The 22,858-nt window shown below is 50.0% G+C and overlaps 1 protein-coding gene across 2 annotated transcripts in view; it reads right to left on the reverse strand.

Annotated features, from left to right (window-relative positions):
• Window positions 1-16,150, reverse strand: part of ADCY5 (adenylate cyclase 5) — a 74,082-nt gene extending 57,932 nt beyond the window's left edge. Inside the window, exon 1 of one of the 2 annotated variants that reach the window (XM_072122086.1) lies at window positions 13,806-16,145. In XM_072122086.1, the coding sequence (XP_071978187.1) occupies window positions 13,806-14,714 (909 nt within the window). In that variant the 5' untranslated portion in view covers window positions 14,715-16,145. Of the gene's footprint in view, window positions 1-13,805 lie in introns of both variants that reach the window. The other variant, XM_072122087.1, reaches the window with a different exon arrangement.
• Window positions 16,151-22,858: the final 6,708 nt, after the last annotated feature.

Raw genomic sequence — 22,858 nt, forward strand, 5'->3', positions numbered from 1 at the left:
TGGACCCGGAGATTGTGTGTGCAGGCTGGCGGTGATGTTAGGGCAGGAGTTAAAGGGGTGGCCTTAGGGACAGGATAGTTCCACGTTGCCCCCACTACCTACCCGTTGAGCTTGGAGACACCTGAATCATGGTAGGAGACGACCATTTATTTTGGTAACCTATTCCATATTGATTGGTGCTTTTGCTTATCTTTGCCTTTACAGACTTATACTTCCGCTTGGGTATCTGTTACATGAGACTTGGTGTTACCCTTTTTTTGACATATTTATTTTTATCCGCATCAATGTGGTTTTTTATGTGATTCAATAATAAAAGTTATATTTTAGCATCCTAGCCCTCCATATTGTTACCCCCTATCTGCTGATTTGATTTATATATTGGAGGTTTTGTGATTAACCTTTATTGTACTTTATTCGCTGAGTGTTCATCCATTTTGAACCAAACATACTCTGAGAATTCTGTAGCTGCACAGACACAGAAACATATCTTGTTTATTCCCTGAACCGAGTGGTTCTGCTCAAAAAACAAATTATAAAATTCAGAACCTTGGGAAAGCTGGGTGTATACATAAACATATTGGGGCTTATTTACCAAGAGTCACAGATTGCACTTTCGACTGACTAATCACCATTTTCGGGATTTGCACGGCTTTGACAGGTATTTAACAGGGTTTTGCTCTGGGATTGCTCGGGGGGGGGGGGGGGATGCCGTCGGACGATGCAACTGACTCACACTGAGAGTGGGATTTTACATTCAAATTGTTGCAAGACAATGCACTTACATGCACCAGGAAGAAGGTGAACTCCGTCGGTCTGAGCGGGGAAGCGACACATGCAGGATATCGGGCGCACGATCTTCGTGAATCGCAGCACAGTGCATTATAGACAGACAATGCACTTTTAGTGAACTCCTCGTACCAGGTAAGTAAAGTGCCCCATTACTTCCATATACACAGGAGCTGCCTGAACTGTCCAGACCGGATCAATCAACCCAAGCTGGATGACTCATACACAGCAACTGGGGGGTGGTGCAGCAACTGATTACTTCTGCCTGTCAGGGAGAACACAGTGATAACGTATTCTCGGCTTATGCCAGGCAGGACAAGGCTGGAGCATAATTAACGTAAGAGGAGAAGCGCCTGGGTGGCCAAAGGAGCAACAGAGCCTCATTATTATAATTTTATAATTGTTTTTTTCAGCAAAACCACTCAGATCAGAAATGAAGCAAGATATGTTTCTGCATCAGTGTAGCTACAGCATTCTCAATGTAGGTTTGCACCATACTGCATAATTCCAAATGTTAGATTGACTGTCATCTGTTCCCCAACCATCACATGTGATATGAAGGAGAGATCATCAGAGTGGACAGTGGGTGTGGATGCCCTGAGAGGGGGTAAGTACATCACCCCCCACCAATCCATTTCATTAATAAGACATTGGGTAATGAGATCAGATCAGGGGTCAGCGGGGTCTCGGGTCAGTCGGGGCGCTGTGAGATGTTGTATGTGGAGTGGTGTCATAGCCCTATGATGTCACACAACAGGTGCCGCCCTGTACATTATATTTGGCGCCAGTCTCTCAGGTGCAGATGATATGTCAGTCCTGGAGATGGTTCGCACCTACGCATCGTCATCTCACTGATGATTCATCGATCCGGGAAATCTGACATTATCTGAGACAAGGACAAGACAAAAATCCCCGTCTGAGCCCAGATGTGTCTGCAGTAGGGGGGCTCCAGGGATCCTCAGACATAGAAGACACCATGAATGGCGCAAGGGAGCCGCCAGATGTATATCATGGAGACATTACCTCATTTACATAGACCACACCCCTAGACAAAGCATTCACCTGTAGGTCATGTAATCCCAGCCAATAGTTTATGGTAACCCCAGACCCAAAAATAATTATTCACCAAAAAAAATCTATAGACCCCAATCTACACAGATCAACAGAACCCCCCAATACATCACACATCTGCCCCATTTACAATCTTCTGTTTAAGGCTCCAAAGCTTTGATGTTTCTGCTTGGGGCTTTAGGACCTCAATATGACATTCCTGTGCAGGTCCTTCAAAAATGGAATATTCTCACCTTCTCAGGTTTATTGGTACAATTACGGGAGAACATTCTAGTATCCAGAATACAGGATAGGTAATGTCATGTATGTACACAGTGGGGCTTATTTACTAAGGGTCCGCGGATCGCATTTCCGTCGGACTGTTCATGGTTTTCACGGGGATTTCAACAGAAATCGGGGGGTTGCGCAGGATTTAAGGTTAAAATTGTGTCGCAACCAATGCAGGAAAAAGGTGGTGAAGATGGTGAACTGGCAGACCTGAGCGGGAAGCAACAGATGCATGATATCGGGTGCACACGGATCTCAGGATCAGTACAGGATAAGTAATGTCATGTATGTACACAGTGACTGCACCAGCAGCAGAATAGTGAGTGCAGCTCTGGGGTGTAATACAGGATGTAACTCAGCATCAGTACAGGATAAGTAATGTCATGTATGTACACAGTGACTGCACCATCAGCAGAATAGTGAGTGCAGCTCTGGGGTGTAATACAGGATGTAACTCAGCATCAGTACAGCATAAGTAATGTCATGTATGTACACAGTGACTGCACCAGCAGCAGAATAGTGAGTGCAGCTCTGGGTATAATACAGGATGTAACTCAGCATCAGTACAGGATAAGTAATGTTATGTATGTACACAGTGACTGCACCAGCAGAATAGTGAGTGCAGCTCTGGGGTATAATACAGGATGTAACTCAGGATCAGTACAGGATAAGTAATGTCATGTATGTACACAGTGACTGCACCAGCAGCAGAATAGTGAGTGCAGCTCTGGGGTGTAATACAGGATGTAACTCAGGATCAGTACAGGATAAGTAATGTCATGTATGTACACAGTGACTGCACCAGCAGCAGAATAGTGAGTGCAGCTCTGGGGTATAATACAGGATGTTCCACATCCGGCACACCCCAGGCCACGCGGGGTTCACCTATTATAGGGGTAGCTGCAGGTCTAGAATAGACAGGTTTTATTTAAAGGAGGAAGCCATTTCTTCAGCAGTTTCTGTTGTTGAGGTGGAGTTCTCCGACCACTGTCTAATTTTGTTTTCTCTGAATGTTACAGAGACCCCCCGGATGGGAAGAGGCTACTGGAAGCTCAATTCGTCTCTCCTGGAAGAAGCGGAGATCAGACAATCCTTTGAGGACTTTCTTCAGAGCCAGGTACCATTGCTGGGCCTTTGTAGCAGTAAGTCAGAGTGGTGGGAGATGCTCAAGAAAAGGGTGGCGAGATTCTTCCGCCAGCTCTCGAGCCTCAGGAGCCTGGACAGGTACCGCCTGTATCAGGGCCTGAGGAGGAAACTCGAGCATCTCGTCTCGACTGGAGGTAGTCGTGAGGACATCTCCAGAGTGAAATCCTTGCTGAAGAGGTGTCAGTACGATAGACACGCATCTTTGGTTTTTGAGAGGGATTACGGGAAATACCGCTCGCCCGACCCTTACAGAAACTGCAAGATGTCAGTGAATGGTAAAGTTGTCACAGGACTGGTTGACAGTACGGGATCCCTGAAAAGGTCCAGATCAGGGATCCTTGAGGTCGTCAGATCCTTCTACTCACACCTCTTGGGCAGGAAGGATCTAGATCGGGATGTGATGTCGGATTTCCTGGCTGAAGCTGTCCCTGAGCCAGGAGTAGACCCCTCTCTTGATGTTTTGACCGAAGTGATCAGGGAAGAGGAAGTCAGCCTGGCGATTGAAGGGCTCGCCCTCAAGAAATCGCCGGGTCCGGATGGCTTAACATCTGAGTTTTATAAGACCTTTAAGGACGCCTTGGTTCCCCTCTTGACTGAGGTATTCAATGAGTGTCTTTCCTCGGGCGCTCTGCCGAAGTCAATGAGGAGGTCAGCCCTGATCATCCTGTCAAAGGGTAAGGACCGATCTCGTGTTGAGAACTGGCATCCCATAGCGCTTCTCAATACGGACAGAAAGGTTTTGGCAAAGGTGCTGTTTAATCGGCTGGTGCAGTTTGCGCCCCGGCTCCTTTCGGGGACCCAGCACTGCTCTGTTCCAGGCCGCAGTACATTTAGTGCTGTGCTTTGTGTTCGGGAGGCAGTGGAGCAGGGCAGGGCTGGTAACTGGAAGGGGTACTTGCTGTCCTTGGATCAGGCAAAAGCGTTTGATCGGGTTAACCACGAGTACCTCTGGTCTGTCCTTCTGAGGTATGGCCTGCCGGGTGGGTTTGTCAATTGGCTTAAGGTTTTGTACGCAGGGGCAGAGAGTTTCCCGCTTGTGAACGGTTGGATTGGCCGCTCTTTTGAGGTCGGGTCTGGTGTTCGCCAGGGTTGTCCTCTGAGCCCACTACTGTACGTGTTCGCGATTGACCCATTCCTTAGGAGGGTTGATCGTGGGCCGTTGGTGGGAGTCGGGATGGATCGGGCAGCACCGGAAGCCACTCTTAGAGTGGTAGCGTATGCCGATGATGTCACCGTTTTCGTGTCCTCGGGAGGGGAGGCGCAATGGGTGATGTCAGAGGTTGACCGCTACTCAGATGCTTCTGGGTCCAAGATCAACGGGGATAAGTGTGAGAGTCTCTGGCTGGGAGAGGGGGATCCAGGCTTTGATCTCCCGGACACTCTTCCAGGGCCCCAGGACTCCGCCAAAGTTCTCGGCATCGAATTTGGCCAGGGGGATTACCCCATGCAAAACTGGGACGGCAGGCTTAAGATCGCCGCTCAGAGGGTGGACCAGTGGAAGGGTTGGTCCTTGACCCTCAGAGAAAGGGTTAACCTGATTAAAACTTACCTGCTCCCGTTGCTGATTTATCTGGGCAGTGTGTGCATGTTGCCAGAACCCCTCTGGACTCGGGTCTACAGTCTGTTCTTCCAGCTGTTATGGGGGAATAGGCTGAACCTTATCAAGAGGGAGGTTACTTACCGCACGAGGAGACAAGGAGGGTTGTGTATGGTCAACCCTGTGGTGTTCCTAGTGAATACCTTTCTTAAGATCAATGTAGCAAACCTCTGGAAAGAGAGGGCTCCTCCGTGGGTATACTCCTGCAGGGGATGGTTTCGGCCTTTCTTCCAGGAATGGGAGACAGGAGGGCAAGTGAAGGATCTTCGCACACCGCATGGGCATCTTCCGGCTTACGCTACCCCGGTTCTGAAGGTGATTCGCCGGTGGGGTCTGGGAATGTGGGAGATCAGGACCATGTCGAGGAAACTCCTTGACAAGAGGGTTCTGTTGACCCATTTCCAGAAGCCTCTGGCCCTCAGGGATTGCCCAAGTCTGGATCTGAGGGTGGGTTTGAGTTTGCTGAATTCCATCAGGATCCCCTTGAAGTTTTGGGACTTGGCTTGGCGCTGCTTCCATGGAAAGCTGTGTGTGAGGGACAATCTGAAGTGTAGGAGCTCTGAGGAAAGAGGTTGTCCCCGGGAGGAGTGCGGTGGCCTGCTGGAGAGCATGGACCACTTCCTGCTTCAGTGCCCCTTTAACACAGAGGTGTACAACCGGGTGGGCGCTTCCATCCATTGGCCCGGGTTGGCCGGTCTCTCCTATGCGGAGTGGGCCTATGGAGCATTCAGAGGCCTGGGTGGCCGTGACCGCTGCACGTTATTCCTAGTTAGTCTAGTGGTCAGGTACCACACGTGGAACGCACGGTGTTTAGTGTCGACGCAGCGTAAAATCCTCCCGGTGGATGAGGTGGTTAGGAACATTGTGGGTGACCTGGTGAAGGTGCGCTCTCTGGAGTATGAGAGGCTGGGCACTGGGAGGGCCTCTCTCCTTTGGAGGGGGTTCTCCTTTAGTGTCCCTTAGTCTGTCATCTCCTCTCCTGGTGTTGGGCTGATGCTGCACAGTAGATTTTTGTTTTGTGTTCTGAGGTTATAGTGATGTTGGGCTTGCAGGCGCCGAACCTGGGCTTTATGTGGTTTGGATTTATGTTGTTGAGATTTTATTTGTATTCTGTTTTCTTTATGTTGTGTTGTAAATACTGTATATATTGTATATATTGTATATAGTGGGGTTTGGGATTAGTGTTAGGTTGGGAGGGGGGTGATGGTGGTGGGATTTACGAACTGTTGGACTCTATGACCCTGGGCACTGGTCTGGACTACTTAACGCAAACTTTGGACGTTAGACCAGTGTCTGGGGGAAGGGGAGGGTGCGGGCGAGGGATTTAGTTTAGTGTAGTGTTGTGTGTATTTGTTATTATATATTTAAAAAAAAAAAAAAAAACGGGTGTGGGATGTGATCTGTGTGGGGTGGTTTGTTATTAGAGGGTGTAGGGTGGGTTTATGTATATTTATAGTCATTTTTGTTTATTTACGGGTGTGGCTTGTGTTGGGTGGGGGTTGTGGTAATTGGTGTTTATTCATTTCGGTGTATTGTAAGTTATTGTTTTAACTAGGTGTGAATGTGGCTGGACCAGCAGGTAAGATATTGTATATATTGTATGTTATGTTTTGTTTGTATTGTTATGTTTTTTACTTTTATATAAAATAAAAGATCTACAGGATGTTACTTAGGATCAGTACAGGACAGTAGTAGTAGAGGAGTATAATACAGAATATGTATATGCGCATATAAAAAGGTGTTCAGCTCTTATTCCCACTCCAGGACAGGACTTGTATGTTGGGGATAGATGAGATAAGAGAAGTCATTCTAGTGTCCAGGCTCCACAGGGAGGGGGGGGGGGGAGGATAATAAATTACTCATTATTATTGAAAAAGGAAAAGATAATTGAGACATGGTAATGATGAGCTCCGGAAGCCTTTACTTGTAGGGATCCCTTTAATTAAGCGGATTACTGGAGAAGATATGCATTTGGCTTTTAAAGGGGTTGTCTTGAGGAGGGGGGTGCTCCATCCACTTTGTCAGTAACTGGCATTTAGGGCCCCCAGCGCGGTTGGGGGCCCGGGTTGTTCTGTTGAATGATTTATACAGAGGAGCAGTCAGAGACATCTTGGAGGACGATGAATCATAAGATGTCACACGGCAGAGAGCTCGTCCACACTGAATGCCGCTCTTTCTTCCAGGATGCCAAGAAAATCCATCCCGAGATGCAACCGATTGTGAAAGAACAAGATGCTACAGTCCCTGAGCGATCCCCCACCCCAGGTCACAGGCACCCGCATCACCCACTTATGTAACACCCTGATAAATCAATAGGGTAACAGCAGCCTCCGGCCCTGCAGCATGAGACATCCGCTCTGACGACTGCCTGCACTGATACATTGTAACAACACTTTAGGATAAGAGGGATGGGATTTGTATTCAATCCTGCTACATTGTAACAAATCTTCACCAATGAACAGTATTGTCTCATCACATTCTCTTCACTGACATCAAGCAGAGATCCTGCAAAATCCCTTCAAATACACCGTCTATGGGAAATTGGCACAACTTGCCCGCATTAACCCCTTCCCTCCCGCAGCGCTGCCAGGGTGTCTGTTTTCATGCATCAGGAGATTAGGATGAGAAGAAGAGATAGATGAATGATAGGAGTGATGCTACATGATGCGTCTCGCTGGCACAGACATCCCTTCCCTCTCCCCTCATGATTCATTTATAAAATTAATTAACCTAAATTGAGCGCAGCTCCGGAGAATTCATGTTTACACGAGTCACAGGGGCCACACTGACAGCAGAAGACAGACCTGGGGATCCACACCGGGGACACTGCAAGCCTCATGCTTACAACCTGCTGAGGATGGAGCTACTGCTGATGTCTGAGCTCATGCTGATGATGGAGCCGCTGCTAAGTGTTACTGATGATAAAAAAGCTGGCACTGATGATGGAGCTACTGCCGATGTCTGAGCCAAGGCTGATGATGGAGCAACTGCTAACGGAGATGGGGCTGATGATGATAGCAATGACACTGATGATGGAGATACTGCTGATGCCTGTGCCAATTCTGATGATGGAACCACTGCTAACAGAACTGGCGCTGATAAGGAAAGAGCTGGCACTGATGATGGAGCTGCTGATGATGCCGGAGCCAACCCTGATGATGGAGCCACTCCTAACGGAGCTGGCACTGATGATGGAGCTACTGCTGATGCCTAAGCCATTGCTGATGATGGAGCCACTCCTCACGGAGCTGGCACTGATGATGGAGCTACTGCTGATGCCTAAGCCAATGCTGACGGAGCTCCTGCCTGAGCCAATTCTGATGATGGAACCACTGCTAATGGAGCTGGCGCTGATGATGGATTAACTGCTGATGCCTGAGCCGAGGCTGATGACTGAGCCACTGCTAACAGAGCTGGTGCTGATGAGGAAAGAACTGGCACTGATGATGCAGCTACTGCTGATGCCTGACCTGGTCCTGATAAACAGAGCCACTGCTAACAGAGTTGGCACTTATGATAGAGCTACTGCTGATGCCTGAGCCGATGCAGATGATGGAGCCAGTGTTAATGGAGCTGCTGCTGATGCCCGAGCTGATGATGCAGCCACCGCTAACCGTGCTGGGGCTGATGATAATAGAGCTGGCACTGATGATGGAGCTACTGCCAATGCAGCAATTGCTAACGGAGATGGTGCTGTGAGGATGGCGCTGACACTGATGATGGAGATACTGCTGATGTCTGAGCCGATTCCGATGATGGAGCCACTGTTAACGGCACTGATGATGTTGATGGAGCTACTGCTGTTACCGGAGCCAATACTGGAGCCACTGCTGATGGAGTTGGTGCTGATGATGGAGCTGTTGATGATGCCCGAGCCAATTCCGATGATGGAGCCACTGCTAACGGAGCTTGTGCTGATGATAAAAGAGCTGGCTACTGCTGACGCCTGATGCTGATGATGGAGCCACTACTGGCACAGAAGCAAAAAAACCAAAAAACAAACACACAGTCCAAAAGTGACAAGAGGAGCGCAGGGTACATGCCCGGGGGCTGCTATGTTATCAAGAAGATCCATGAAAACCAGAGCCAGAATGGAGTTGTGTCTTTATACCGCCATACACAAGCACACAGTGTCCACATAATACTGCTATACAGTGCAACAACAATACCTCTATATAGCATCCCGCTAATGTCACCAGATGCTGCCCACATAACACACTACAACCCTATAATCTGTGAAATCATCCGGTTCAGTAATCACACTAATTACCGTTTATAATGAGATAATCCCACAATGATCCCCAGATTATGACACAATTATAATACAAGGAACATTGTTATCTCCACCTGATCTGATCCACGCACTCCTTAATATAGCAGATGTGCAGGTTCCCAATCCATCACGTCATCATCATCCCAACATCAACATCCTAATCTATCCTCCAGCTATTACATCAGATTTGACTGATATTTAACTCATCCTCTAACAACGCTGCCGTCCCTTTAAATCTGCCCTTTAGATCATATAATAAAGAATGAATATATTAGTATCCCTATTTCAGCAGATCCTGTAATAAGAAAGTTTCCTCAATCCCCCTGACATAAATCCTTGCAGGATGAGACCTCTGACCAGCGTTCTGATCCGGGATGCCGTTCCCATGTCAAGCAGCTGGACTCTGGCCACAACAAAGTCTCCATATCCTCAGAGAGAAGCTAAACATAGAAGCCGAAGTATGTAACTGTGAGAGCACTGGGCAGCGAGGCTGCAGTATACACTGCAATAGTGAGTGTAGCTCTGGAGTAGAATACAGGATGTAAATCAGGATCAGTACAGGATAAGTAATGTCATGTATGTACACAGTGATTGCACCAGCAGCAGAATAGTGAGTGCAGCTCTGGGGTATAATACAGGATGTAACTCAGGATCAGTACAGGATAAGTAATGTATGTATACAGTGACTGCACCACCAGCAGAATAGTGAGTGCAGCTCTGGAGTGTAATACAGGATGTAACTCAGGATCAGTACAGGATAAGTAATGTCATGTATGTACACAGTGACTGCACCAGCAGCAAAATAGTGAGTGCAGCTCTGGAGTATAATACAGGATGTAACTCAGGATCAGTACAGGATAAGTAATGTCATGTATGTACACAGTGACTGCACCAGCAGAATAGTGAGTGCAGCTCTGGAGTATAATACAGGATGTAACTCAGGATCAGTACAGGATAAGTAATGTCATGTACGTACACAGTGACTGCACCAGCAGCAGAATAGTGAGTGCAGCTCTGGGGTATAATACAGGATGTAACTCAGGATCAGTACAGGATAAGTAATGTCATGTACGTACACAGTGAGGGTGTGGGGTGGGTTTATGTATATTCATGGCCATTTTTGTTTATTTGTGGGTGTGTTTTGTCATTGTTTATTGGTTTGGTTTAGGTTGTGATAATCGGTTGGTGGGGGTTGTGGTATTTGGTTTTTATTCATTTTGGTGTATTGTAAGTTATTGTTTTTGCTAGATATGAATGGGGCTGGACCAGCAGGTAAGATATTGTATATATTGTATATTATGTTTTGTTTGTATTGTTATGTTTTTTTACTTTTATATAAAATAAAAGATCTATAGGATGTAACTCAGGATCAGTACAGGATGAGTAATGCCATGTATGTACACAGTGACTGCACCAGCAGCAGAATAGTGAGTGCAGATCTGGAGTATAATACAGGATGTAACTCAGGATCAGTACAGAATAAGTAATGTCATTTATGTACACAGTGACTGCACCAGCAGCAGAATAGTGAGTGCAGCTCTGGTGTATAATACAGGATGTAACTCAGGATCAGTACAGGATAAGTAATGTCATGTATGTACAGTGACTGCACCAGCAGCAGAATAGTGAGTGCAGCTCTGGAGTATAATACAGGATGTAACTCTGGATCAGTATAGGATAAGTAATGTATGTACACAGTGACTGCACCAGCAGCAGAATAGTGAGTGCATCTCTGGAGTATGATACAAGGACTGTGATGTTGGTGGAGGGGTATTGTAGTAAGTTGGGGTTACACAGATCGTGGGGTCACAGTGAGCAGTGTTGCTCGCTGTAGTCTCATCATGTGATGTGCCATATATTATGCAAACATGACACACGCGCGGCTATGAAAATGCCTTGGGTCGGGTCCACGCAGGACGTCTCTGTGTGGCAGTACCATGCCCCACTGGCGGCTGTGCCATGCTGGAGTGCGTCACCATTGTGTCAGCGTAACAATGCGTCAGTGTACGGAGCGCGGCGCTGACCCTCCGTACACAGATCGTCCAGCTGCAACAACGGATAATCAGATCGCTATTATTAATCTCATCGAAATAGAGCACAGGGCCAAGTCCGTGTGCTGAGCCCGAGCAGATGGTGGGCGATAGACAGGCGCTGGCTCCGACACCCAGAGCAACATTTAACCCAGCAGCTGCTCCTGGGCTCCACCACCGCCTATGCTGCCGATACAAGGGGTAAAAATACAGAGAAACTCCCGGCTTGGGGGGGGGCGACCCCATGTATCTGCTATAGGCGGAAACAGGCGAGACCCCCTTCATAGTAACCATAGGAGGGTCATGAGGAAGACTCCAGTATTATAAATGGCGGGGGCTCCACAAATTATCACTGGATTCTTAGAAAGCCCTGACTAGAGACGAGTCATGGACAGACCCCGGAGGAGCACATAATGTCGCCGTCTCCCTATAAGACAATATCTGACTCAATATCAAAAGGGTTATGGCGAGTAATAAACCCAGCTTTTCCAGAGTCTGTCATCTGGCGTTCTGTAAAATGATACCATGGGATTGCTGATGGTTTCCTACGTATGAGAGTAGTCCGTGTAATATGAAGGAAGACGTGGCCAATGTCCTTACATACTCTGCTGGATTATCAGATGCCGGATTATTGGGAATGTCCCTGTATGTATCACTGTGGACCACCCCGGCAGGGAGAGGGTTAAACCAGAAAGGAGGAAATCACAACAGAGCCGATAGGGACGCAAGCCAAGTGCACACAGATTGCCATGGCAACCGCAGTACGAGATGTGACGAGAGGAGGCCCGGCGTCACAAATAACAACACAATCACATGTGCAGCCGCCATGACACCCGCATAGCCGGTCTGCACCCACTCATGGCATCAAAATCAAATGGGGTACCTCGCTAATGGATCAGAGAGGTGCCAGATTATCAGTCCACTAATACCGAAGGGCTTCACATTTATAGTAGGCCCGTCTGTACAGCCCAAGGCAACCAATCACAGCTCTGCTTTCGTTTCTTAAACTGCTCTCAAAAGATTATAGCTGCGCTGTGATTGGTTGTCCCTACAAATCAACATCATATTGTAGCTGCATAGTGGATTATCAGATGTTGTGGATTATGGGACTAAAATGGCTTTTCGGGTCGCTCTTCTGGTACACCGAGACCTTTTTGGGGGCAGGATAACCTCAAATGTGCAATGTGTGGGATTCCTATCTAGTGTCTATACTTCTGAGAAGACTTTGGGGGAGTTCCCCTTTAAGTAGAAGAATCCTGATGATGAGGTCCTGGAAATCTTGTAGATACATGAGAGAAATCCTTTTTCATCTGTATCACCATAAAAGAATGTGGAGGGTGGGAATGGCGCTCCACCTCCAGCCGCTATAAATAACATAATATGAGAATGAGGGAAGGAGCAGGAGACCCACCGCATGCCAGACCCCAAGACAAAAGGTGCACAGAGCCCCCCCCATAATAAAATAATAACCGCGTACCCCAGCCACGCAGCGGCCACCTACCCCAGCCACGCAGCGGCCACCTACCCCAGCCACGCAGCGGCCACCTACCCCAGCCACGCAGCGGCCACCTACCCCAGCCACGCAGCGGCCACCTACCCCAGCCACGCAGCGGCCACCTACCCCCAGCCATGCAGCGGCCACCTACCCCAGCCATGCAGCGGCCACCTACCCCAGCCACGCAGCGGCCACCTACCCCCAGCCATGCAGCGGCCACCTACCCCCAGCCATGCAGCGGCCACCTACCCCAGCCACGCAGCACCAGTCTGACCCTACCATACAATACACACGTGATATCCACTTTACTGTGCCACAATAATGCCATACAGTGCTTACACAATCAAGGCTACCACTAGGAAGTTTGGGGAAGTTTGCCCTGACTGGCAAATTTTTTGAGCACCCCCACAGAATCATAATCCAGCCCTGTGTGCACATTGAGTGGGAAGGGAGGAGGGTTTTATGTGACTTGGAGCCCCTTCTCCTCCTCAGGGCCCTCTGAACACATTCACACTAAACCCTCCCTGATGGCAGCCCTACCACTGACAAGCAGTGCCTATGTGATAATCACTGTTCAGTGCTCATACAATACCATCATACCAAACATATCTGGAGGCTCCTGGGTGATAAACAGGACATCTCCCTGAATTAAAATACTACCGCCACCAACTGCACTATGAAATAGTGGAGGATACATTGTACTTTTCAAACTGATGGGGGTTTGTCACAACGAATCAAATAAGGTAAAAGGCCAGGAGTTCAGGTGATATGGTTTGTTTTACTCTGTAAGAAATGCCTGCAGTGATATACTGTACATTGTAAGGATGGTGTTACAGTGTATGGCGTGGTCACAGCACTACATGTCATTTTCTATGGGATCCTTGGGAAGTTTGGTGACATCACAGCTGCTGGATGAGCTACAACCCAGCTTTTCCAGAGTCCTGAATGACAAAATGATGACCTTTCTAGATATGGTGACATCTCCTGATGCGGCTCAGTGCATCGAGGGGGCTTCATAGTCACAACCAGACATCGGGACAACAATACATCTACTGTATGGAGGCACCACGGGATGTCACCCCATTAGACACAGGTGTTCCTAGGACAGGACATAAGGTAGGACATAAGGGGGGCTCTTACCTGCTTGACCAGGAATTCGTCACTTGCATTGATCTTCATAGAGATGGCGAGATGAGTGGCAGATAAGATAATCCCGCTGAGAACCGCTGCCCTCATCCGCACTGGAAGCAGAGTATAGATGGTGTAGATGAAGAAGACGGTCCACCAGATCCCATCGGAGGCGCTGCGGGGTCTCACCAGAAGGACACAGACCACCTGGACCATGAAGATGACAATAATGACGGTGTAACAGGCTAGCCACATGTAGTCCTGGTGGAAGTCGTTTCTATTGCATACCCCAATGAGCACTACAATGATCAGCATGGCCACGCACAGGACCACGACATAAGGCACCTGGTAGACGTGGTGGAGACAGTGGAAGGTGAGAAGCACCAGGCACAGCAGGACAAGCACGGACATCAGCATGGTCAGACTGCTCTGGTTCAGCCTGAAGAAGTAGCGCTGGTACAGATTCTCAAGTTTATCGGATTGAAACTTTTTGGAGCGGAAAATTTGCAGGAGATCGGTAACGCAGACCCCCATGGAGAAGTGGAACTCTGAACCATCCTCTGGACCCTCACCCTTACCAGTCTTCTCATCCAGACCAAGTTCCACAGATTTGGGTCTGAGGTCCCCCTCAGGACGTTTGTGGAGAGGCTTGTTGTTGTTGCGGCTCTCCTCGCCATGCTCCTGCCACGCTGACTTGGATCTGAAGCCCACCTTACTATCCGGCAGGGGGTTCTTTCCCGGATGAGGTTCATAGTCTTCCTCGCTCCGCCACAGTCCCATCATCCGTGAGGTCTTCTTCCTGGAGTACGGGTACCCATTGGCCCTGGTCTCTGCTTCGCCCCACGCTGATCTGTGCTCCGCCCCTGCTCTTAATACTGGAGCCCCAAATCCTGGTGGGCTCACACTGTTTGACCTAGACATGTCCCCTTGGAGCGAGACGTCTGTAGATCCACCGGGGTGCAGGTCACATGATGGCTCCGTTGTGCCAGCCACTCGCAGGGAAGTCACACATCATGGGGCCCGAAACCTCAGAACATAACCGATTACATTGGAATCCGCTAGGGCCACATTTCACTGGTCCAGGGGGCTCTCCAGCCACAGCGGGGTCTTCCCTTCCATCACCACCTGTGGCACCAGAAATAAACAATATGGAGAAGCGTCTGACACCCACCAGATGTGTTATCAGCTTCCGGAGCTGCAAATCCTCCAAGATCCAGAATCATCCCCCAGCAGAGGATCTGAGAGCGGGCACCGCCATCACTGGCACAGGTGGTGGAGATAGCGGGCGCAGCCTGGCGATATTGTGCATTAACCCTTAGAGATCAGGCTTGCTGTAATCCAATGTCAGCTCCAATCCACATGACAGTCAGCCAGGCGGAGTGGAGAGTGCGGATGATGGGAGACATCGCCACTGAGTCACAGATAGACGGTCGGATGGCGCCTCAGAGCGAGGAGGGCAGGAAGATGCAGTCCCCAGCACACAGGCAGGAGGCGCCGAGATCCGCACATCTGCAGCTGCTGCAGGGGCTCATCCTCACAGGATGCACACAGGCTCCTCCATGGATCCCAGACACAGGAGCAGATTCAACCCTCAGTGGATCCCACAGCAGCACCGATCCTAACAGCGGATCCCCCAGGCAGCACAGGTCCTTACAGCGGATCTCCCAGGCAGCACAGGTCCTTACAGCAGATCCCCCAGCCAGCACTGGTCTTTACAGTGGATCCCCCAGCCAGCACTGGTCTTTACAGCGGATCCCCCAGCAGCACTGATCCTAACAGTGGATCCCCCGGCAGCACAGGACCTTACAGCGGATCCCCCAGGCAGCACAGGTCCCAACAGCGGATCCCCCGGCAGCAAAGGTCCCAACAGCGGATCCCCTGGCAGCACAGGTAGTTTAAGGGGATCCCTTAGCCAGTACAGGTCCTTACAGCGGATCCCCCAGCAGCACAGGTCCTTACAACGGATCCTCAGCAGCACTGATCCTAACAGTGGATCCCCCGGCAGCACAGGACCTTACAGCGGATCCTCAGCAGCACAGGTCCTTTCAGCAGATCCTCGGGCAGCACAGGTCCTTACAGCAGATCCTCGGGCAGCACAGGTCCTTACAGCCGATCCTCGGGCAGCACAGGTCCTTACAGCGGATTCCCGGCAGCACAGGTGTTTACAGCGGATCCGCCAGCAGCACAGGTCCTTACAGCGGACCCTCGGGAGCATAGGTCCTTATAGCGGATACCCGAGCAGCGATCATGCGGCTCTACAGACCTTTCCCGACCCCGTCGCACAGATCGCGCATCCCACACCGACCTCTCTGCGCTTTGTGGTCTCATTCAACTTGAATACAAGACGAAGCCCCGCCTACTGCCCGCCTCTTCTCAAAGCGGATTGGCTCATCATGGCTGTCAGGCTTTTCCCACGATATCCGATTGACCAGAAGCCTGTGTGATACATTGTACATATAGTGATTAGGCCGTGTATCTCATCGCTTAGCACATGCTCTTTATATACAGCCATGTCAGGGGGCGGGGCTGTGACTACCTCTCACACAGGATATACAGGCAGGGGGCGGGGCTGTGACTACCTCTTACACAGGATATACAGGCAGGGGCGGGGCTGTGACTACCTCTCATACAGGCAGGGGGCGGGGCTGTGACTACCACCCTGTTCTCTGCCCCTGAATATAATAATCTCTTACCTGCTCCTGTGACTGTAGATGCGGAGGGGGACAGTGTATTTGGGGGTCTCTCCTGGTCCCTGTACCCTATTACACACAGATTCAGCTTTGTTACTATGGAGGATCCCTTCTAGCATCAGACAGGGTCCTTTACGTTGTGGATCCTCAGTCTTATAAATAGAGATGCGTTTTGTGAAAATACTGGGGCACATTTACTATGGACCCTGCGCCAGTTTTCTGTTGGACTTTGCACGTTCTTTGTAGTGCAAATTGTTTGTACAGGTATATAACATGTGACACTATGGGGCTTATTTCATAAGGGTTCCGCGGACGCATTTCCGTTGGATTTTCCACCGTTTTTGGGTATCGTGCTGCTGGGACAGGGTTTTAGAAGGGGAATCTGTCGCACGCGATCGGATTTTGGCACATCGGCGCCGGCTTTAATGCAACATAAATCGGGGGGCTGACCAACGGACGATCTGACTGATTTGGACAGATTGCGGGATTTAACAGTAAAATTGTGTCGCAAGCCCAAGCACTTACATGCACCAGGAAGAAGAAGGTGAACTCCGGCGGACCTGACACATGCAGGATATCGGGCACACGAGCTTTGTGATTGTTCATGCTCGTCGGACACTACGGATCGGGGAACGCGCAGGGACCGGGTAAGTAAATGTGACCCATTGTGGAGCGGTTGCCCTTGTCTTCATGCGACACAAATTTTTGCCCAGAAGGGGGCGTCCGGTATTCAGTCAGACCGTGAACCACATTTATCATGCAGAGTCCGACAGAAGTGTTGAGGAAAAAAAGTTGGTGCAGGAGGCACCAGATTCATGTATAGTGCATCCCCTGCACATAGTACACCTAGCACATAGTACACCCCCTGCACATAGTACACCCCCTGCACATAGTGCATACCCCCTGCACAGAGTACACCCCCTGCACATAGTACACCCTGCACAGAGTACACCCCCTGCGCATAGTACACCCTGCACAGAGTACACCCCCTGCACATAGTACACCCCCTGCACATAGTACACCCCCTGCACATAGTACACACCCTGCACATAGTACATCCTGCACATAGTGTATCCCCTGCACATAGTACACCCTGCACATAGTACATCCTGCACATAGTGTATCCCCTGCACATAGTACACCCTGCACAGAGTACACCCCCTGCACATAGTACACCCCCTGCACATAGTACACCCCCTGCACATAGTACATCCTGCACATAGTGAATCCCCTGCACATAGTACCCCCCCTGCACATAGTACACCCTGCACAGAGTAACACCCCCTGCACATAGTACACATCCTGCACATAGTACACATCCTACATAGTACACCCCCTGCACATAGTACACCCCCTGCACATAGTACACACCCACTGCAAACAGTACACCCCCTGCACAATGTACACCCAGCACATAGTACACCGCCAGCACATAGTACACCCCCTGCACATAGTACATCCTGCACATAGTACATCCTGCACATAGTGTATCCCCTGCACATAGTACACCCTGCACAGAGTACACCCCCTGCACATAGTACACCCCCTGCACATAGTACACCCCCTGCACATAGTACACCCAGCACATAGTACACCCCCTGCACATAGTACATCCTGCACATAGTGCATCCCCTGCACATAGTACACCCAGCACATAGTACACCCCCTGCACATAGAACACCCTGCACAGAGTACACATCCTGCACATAGTACACCCCCTGCACATAGTACATCCTGCACATAGTGTATCCCCTGCACATAGTACACCCTGCACAGAGTACACCCCCTGCACATAGTACACCCCCTGCACATAGTACACCCAGCACATAATACACCCCCAGCACATAGTAAATCCTGCACATAGTGCATCCCCTGCACATAGTACACCCAGCACATAGTACACCCTGCACAGAGTACACCCCCTGCACATAGTACACATCCTGCATAGTACACCCCCTGCAAACAGTAACCCCTGCACATAGTGCATCCCCTGCACATAGTACACACCCCCTGCAAACAGTACACCCCCTGCACATAGTACACCCAGCACATAGTACACCCCCTGCACATAGTACACCCCCTGCACATAGTACACCTCCTGCACATAGTACACCCCCTGCACATAGTACATCCTGCACATAGTACACCCCCTGCAAACAGTAACCCCCTGCACATAGTACACCCCCTGCACATAGTACACCCCCTGCACATAGTACACACCTTCTGCACATAGTGCACACCCGCTGCACATAGTACACACCCCCTGCAAACAGTACACCTCCTGCACATAGTACACCCCCTGCACATAGTACACCCAGCACATAGTACACCCCCTGCACATAGTACATCCTGCACATAGTGCATCCCCTGCACATAGTACACCCAGCACATAGTACACCCCCTGCACATAGTACACCCTGCACAGAGTACACCCCCTGCACATAGTACACATCCTGCACATAGTACACATCCTACATAGTACACCCCCTGCAAACAGTAACCCCCTGCACATAGTACACCCCCTGCACATAGTACACACCCCCTGCACATAGTACACACCCACTGCAAACAGTACACCCCCTGCACAATGTACACCCAGCACATAGTACACCCCCAGCACATAGTACACCCCCTGCACATAGTACATCCTGCACATAGTGTATCCCCTGCACATAGTACACCCTGCACAGAGTACACCCCCTGCACATAGTACACATCCTGCATAGTACACCCCCTGCACACAGTACACACACTGCACATAGTACACACCCTGCACATAGTACACACCCTGCACATAGTACATCCTGCACATAGTGCATCCCCTGCACATAGTACACCCAGCACATAGTACACCCCCTGCACATAGTACACCCTGCACAGAGTACACCCCTTGCACATAGTACATCCTGCACATAGTATCCCCCCTGCACATAGTACACCCCCTTCACATAGTACATCCTGCACATAGTGTATCCCCTGCACATAGTACACCCCCTGCACATAGTGTATCCCCTGCACATAGTACACCCCCTGCACATAGTACACCCGTGCACATAGTACACCCAGCACATAGTACACATCCTGCATAGTACACCCCCTGCACATAGTACATCCTGCACATAGTGTATCCCCTGCACATAGTACACCCTGCACAGAGTACACCCCCTGCACATAGTACACCCCCTGCACATAGTACACCCAGCACATAATACACCCCCTGCACATAGTAAATCCTGCACATAGTGCATCCCATGCACATAGTACACCCAGCACATAGTACACCCCCTGCACATAGTACACCCTGCACAGAGTACACCCCCTGCACATAGTACACATCCTGCATAGTACACCCCCTGCAAACAGTAACCCCTGCACATAGTACATCCCCTGCACATAGTACACACCCCCTACACATAGTACACACCCCCTGCAAACAGTACACCCCCTGCACATAGTACACCCAGCACATAGTACACCCCCTGCACATAGTACACCTCCTGCACATAGTACACCCCCTGCACATAGTACATCCTGCACATAGTACACCCCCTGCAAACAGTAACCCCCTGCACATAGTACACCCCCTGCACATAGTACACCCCCTGCACATAGTACACACCTTCTGCACATAGTGCACACCCGCTGCACATAGTACACACCCCCTGCAAACAGTACACCTCCTGCACATAGTACACCCCCTGCACATAGTACACCCAGCACATAGTACACCCCCTGCACATAGTACATCCTGCACATAGTGCATCCCCTGCACATAGTACACCCAGCACATAGTACACCCCCTGCACATAGTACACCCTGCACAGAGTACACCCCCTGCACATAGTACACATCCTGCACATAGTACACATCCTACATAGTACACCCCCTGAAAACAGTAACCCCCTGCACATAGTACACACCCCCTGCACATAGTACACACCCACTGCAAACAGTACACCCCCTGCACAATGTACACCCAGCACATAGTACACCCCCAGCACATAGTACACCCCCTGCACATAGTACATCCTGCACATAGTGTATCCCCTGCACATAGTACACCCTGCACAGAGTACACCCCCTGCACATAGTACACATCCTGCATAGTACACCCCCTGCACACAGTACACACACTGCACATAGTACACACCCTGCACATAGTACACACCCTGCACATAGTACACACCCTGCACATAGTACACACCCTGCACATAGTGCATCCCCTGCACATAGTACACCCAGCACATAGTTCACCCCCTGCACATAGTACACCCTGCACAGAGTACACCCCCTGCACATAGTACACATCCTGCACATAGTACACATCCTACATAGTACACCCCCTGCAAACAGTAACCCCCTGCACATAGTACACCCCCTGCACATAGTACACACCCCCTGCACATAGTACACACCCACTGCAAACAGTACACCCCCTGCACAATGTACACCCAGCACATAGTACACCCCCAGCACATAGTACACCCCCTGCACATAGTACATCCTGCACATAGTGTATCCCCTGCACATAGTACACCCTGCACAGAGTACACCCCCTGCACATAGTACACATCCTGCATAGTACACCCCCTGCACACAGTACACACCCTGCACATAGTGCACACCCTGCACATAGTACACACCCTGCACATAGTACACACCCTGCACATAGTACATCCTGCACATAGTGCATCCCCTGCACATAGTACACCCAGCACATAGTACACCCCCTGCACATAGTACACCCTGCACAGAGTACACCCCCTGCACAGAGTACACCCCCTGCACAGAGTACACCCCTTGCACATAGTACATCCTGCACATAGTATCCCCCCTGCACATAGTACACCCCCTTCACATAGTACATCCTGCACATAGTGTATCCCCTGCACATAGTACACCCCCTGCACATAGTGTATCCCCTGCACATAGTACACCCCCTGCACATAGTACACCCGTGCACATAGTACACCCATCACATAGTACACATCCTGCATAGTAGACCCCCTGCACATAGTACATCCTGCACATAGTGTATCCCCTGCACATAGTACACCCTGCACAGAGTACACCCCCTGCACATAGTACACCCAGCACATAATACACCCCCTGCACATAGTAAATCCTGCACATAGTGCATCCCATGCACATAGTACACCCAGCACATAGTACACCCCCTGCACATAGTACACCCTGCACAGAGTACACCCCCTGCACATAGTACACATCCTGCATAGTACACCCCCTGCAAACAGTAACCCCTGCACATAGTACATCCCCTGCACATAGTACACACCCCCTACACATAGTACACACCCCCTGCAAACAGTACACCCCCTGCACATAGTACACCCAGCACATAGTACACCCCCTGCACATAGTACACCTCCTGCACATAGTACACCCCCTGCACATAGTACATCCTGCACATAGTACACCCCCTGCAAACAGTAACCCCCTGCACATAGTACACCCCCTGCACATAGTACACCCCCTGCACATAGTACACACCTTCTGCACATAGTGCACACCCGCTGCACATAGTACACACCCCCTGCAAACAGTACACCTCCTGCACATAGTACACCCCCTGCACATAGTACACCCAGCACATAGTACACCCCCTGCACATAGTACATCCTGCACATAGTGCATCCCCTGCACATAGTACACCCAGCACATAGTACACCCCCTGCACATAGTACACCCTGCACAGAGTACACCCCCTGCACATAGTACACATCCTGCACATAGTACACATCCTACATAGTACACCCCCTGAAAACAGTAACCCCCTGCACATAGTACACACCCTCTGCACATAGTACACACCCACTGCAAACAGTACACCCCCTGCACAATGTACACCCAGCACATAGTACACCCCCAGCACATAGTACACCCCCTGCACATAGTACATCCTGCACATAGTGTATCCCCTGCACATAGTACACCCTGCACAGAGTACACCCCCTGCACATAGTACACATCCTGCATAGTACACCCCCTGCACACAGTACACACACTGCACATAGTACACACCCTGCACATAGTACACACCCTGCACATAGTACACACCCTGCACATAGTACATCCTGCACATAGTGCATCCCCTGCACATAGTACACCCAGCACATAGTACACCCCCTGCACATAGTACACCCTGCACAGAGTACACCCCCTGCACATAGTACACATCCTGCATAGTACACCCCCTGCACACAGTACACACACTGCACATAGTACACACCCTGCACATAGTACACACCCTGCACATAGTACACACCCTGCACATAGTACATCCTGCACATAGTGCACACCCCCTGCACATAGTACACCCAGCACATAGTACACCCCCTGCACATAGTACACCCT

This window comes from Engystomops pustulosus, chromosome 8 (genome assembly GCF_040894005.1).
Source record: "Engystomops pustulosus chromosome 8, aEngPut4.maternal, whole genome shotgun sequence".
NCBI lineage: Eukaryota > Metazoa > Chordata > Amphibia > Anura > Leptodactylidae > Engystomops > Engystomops pustulosus.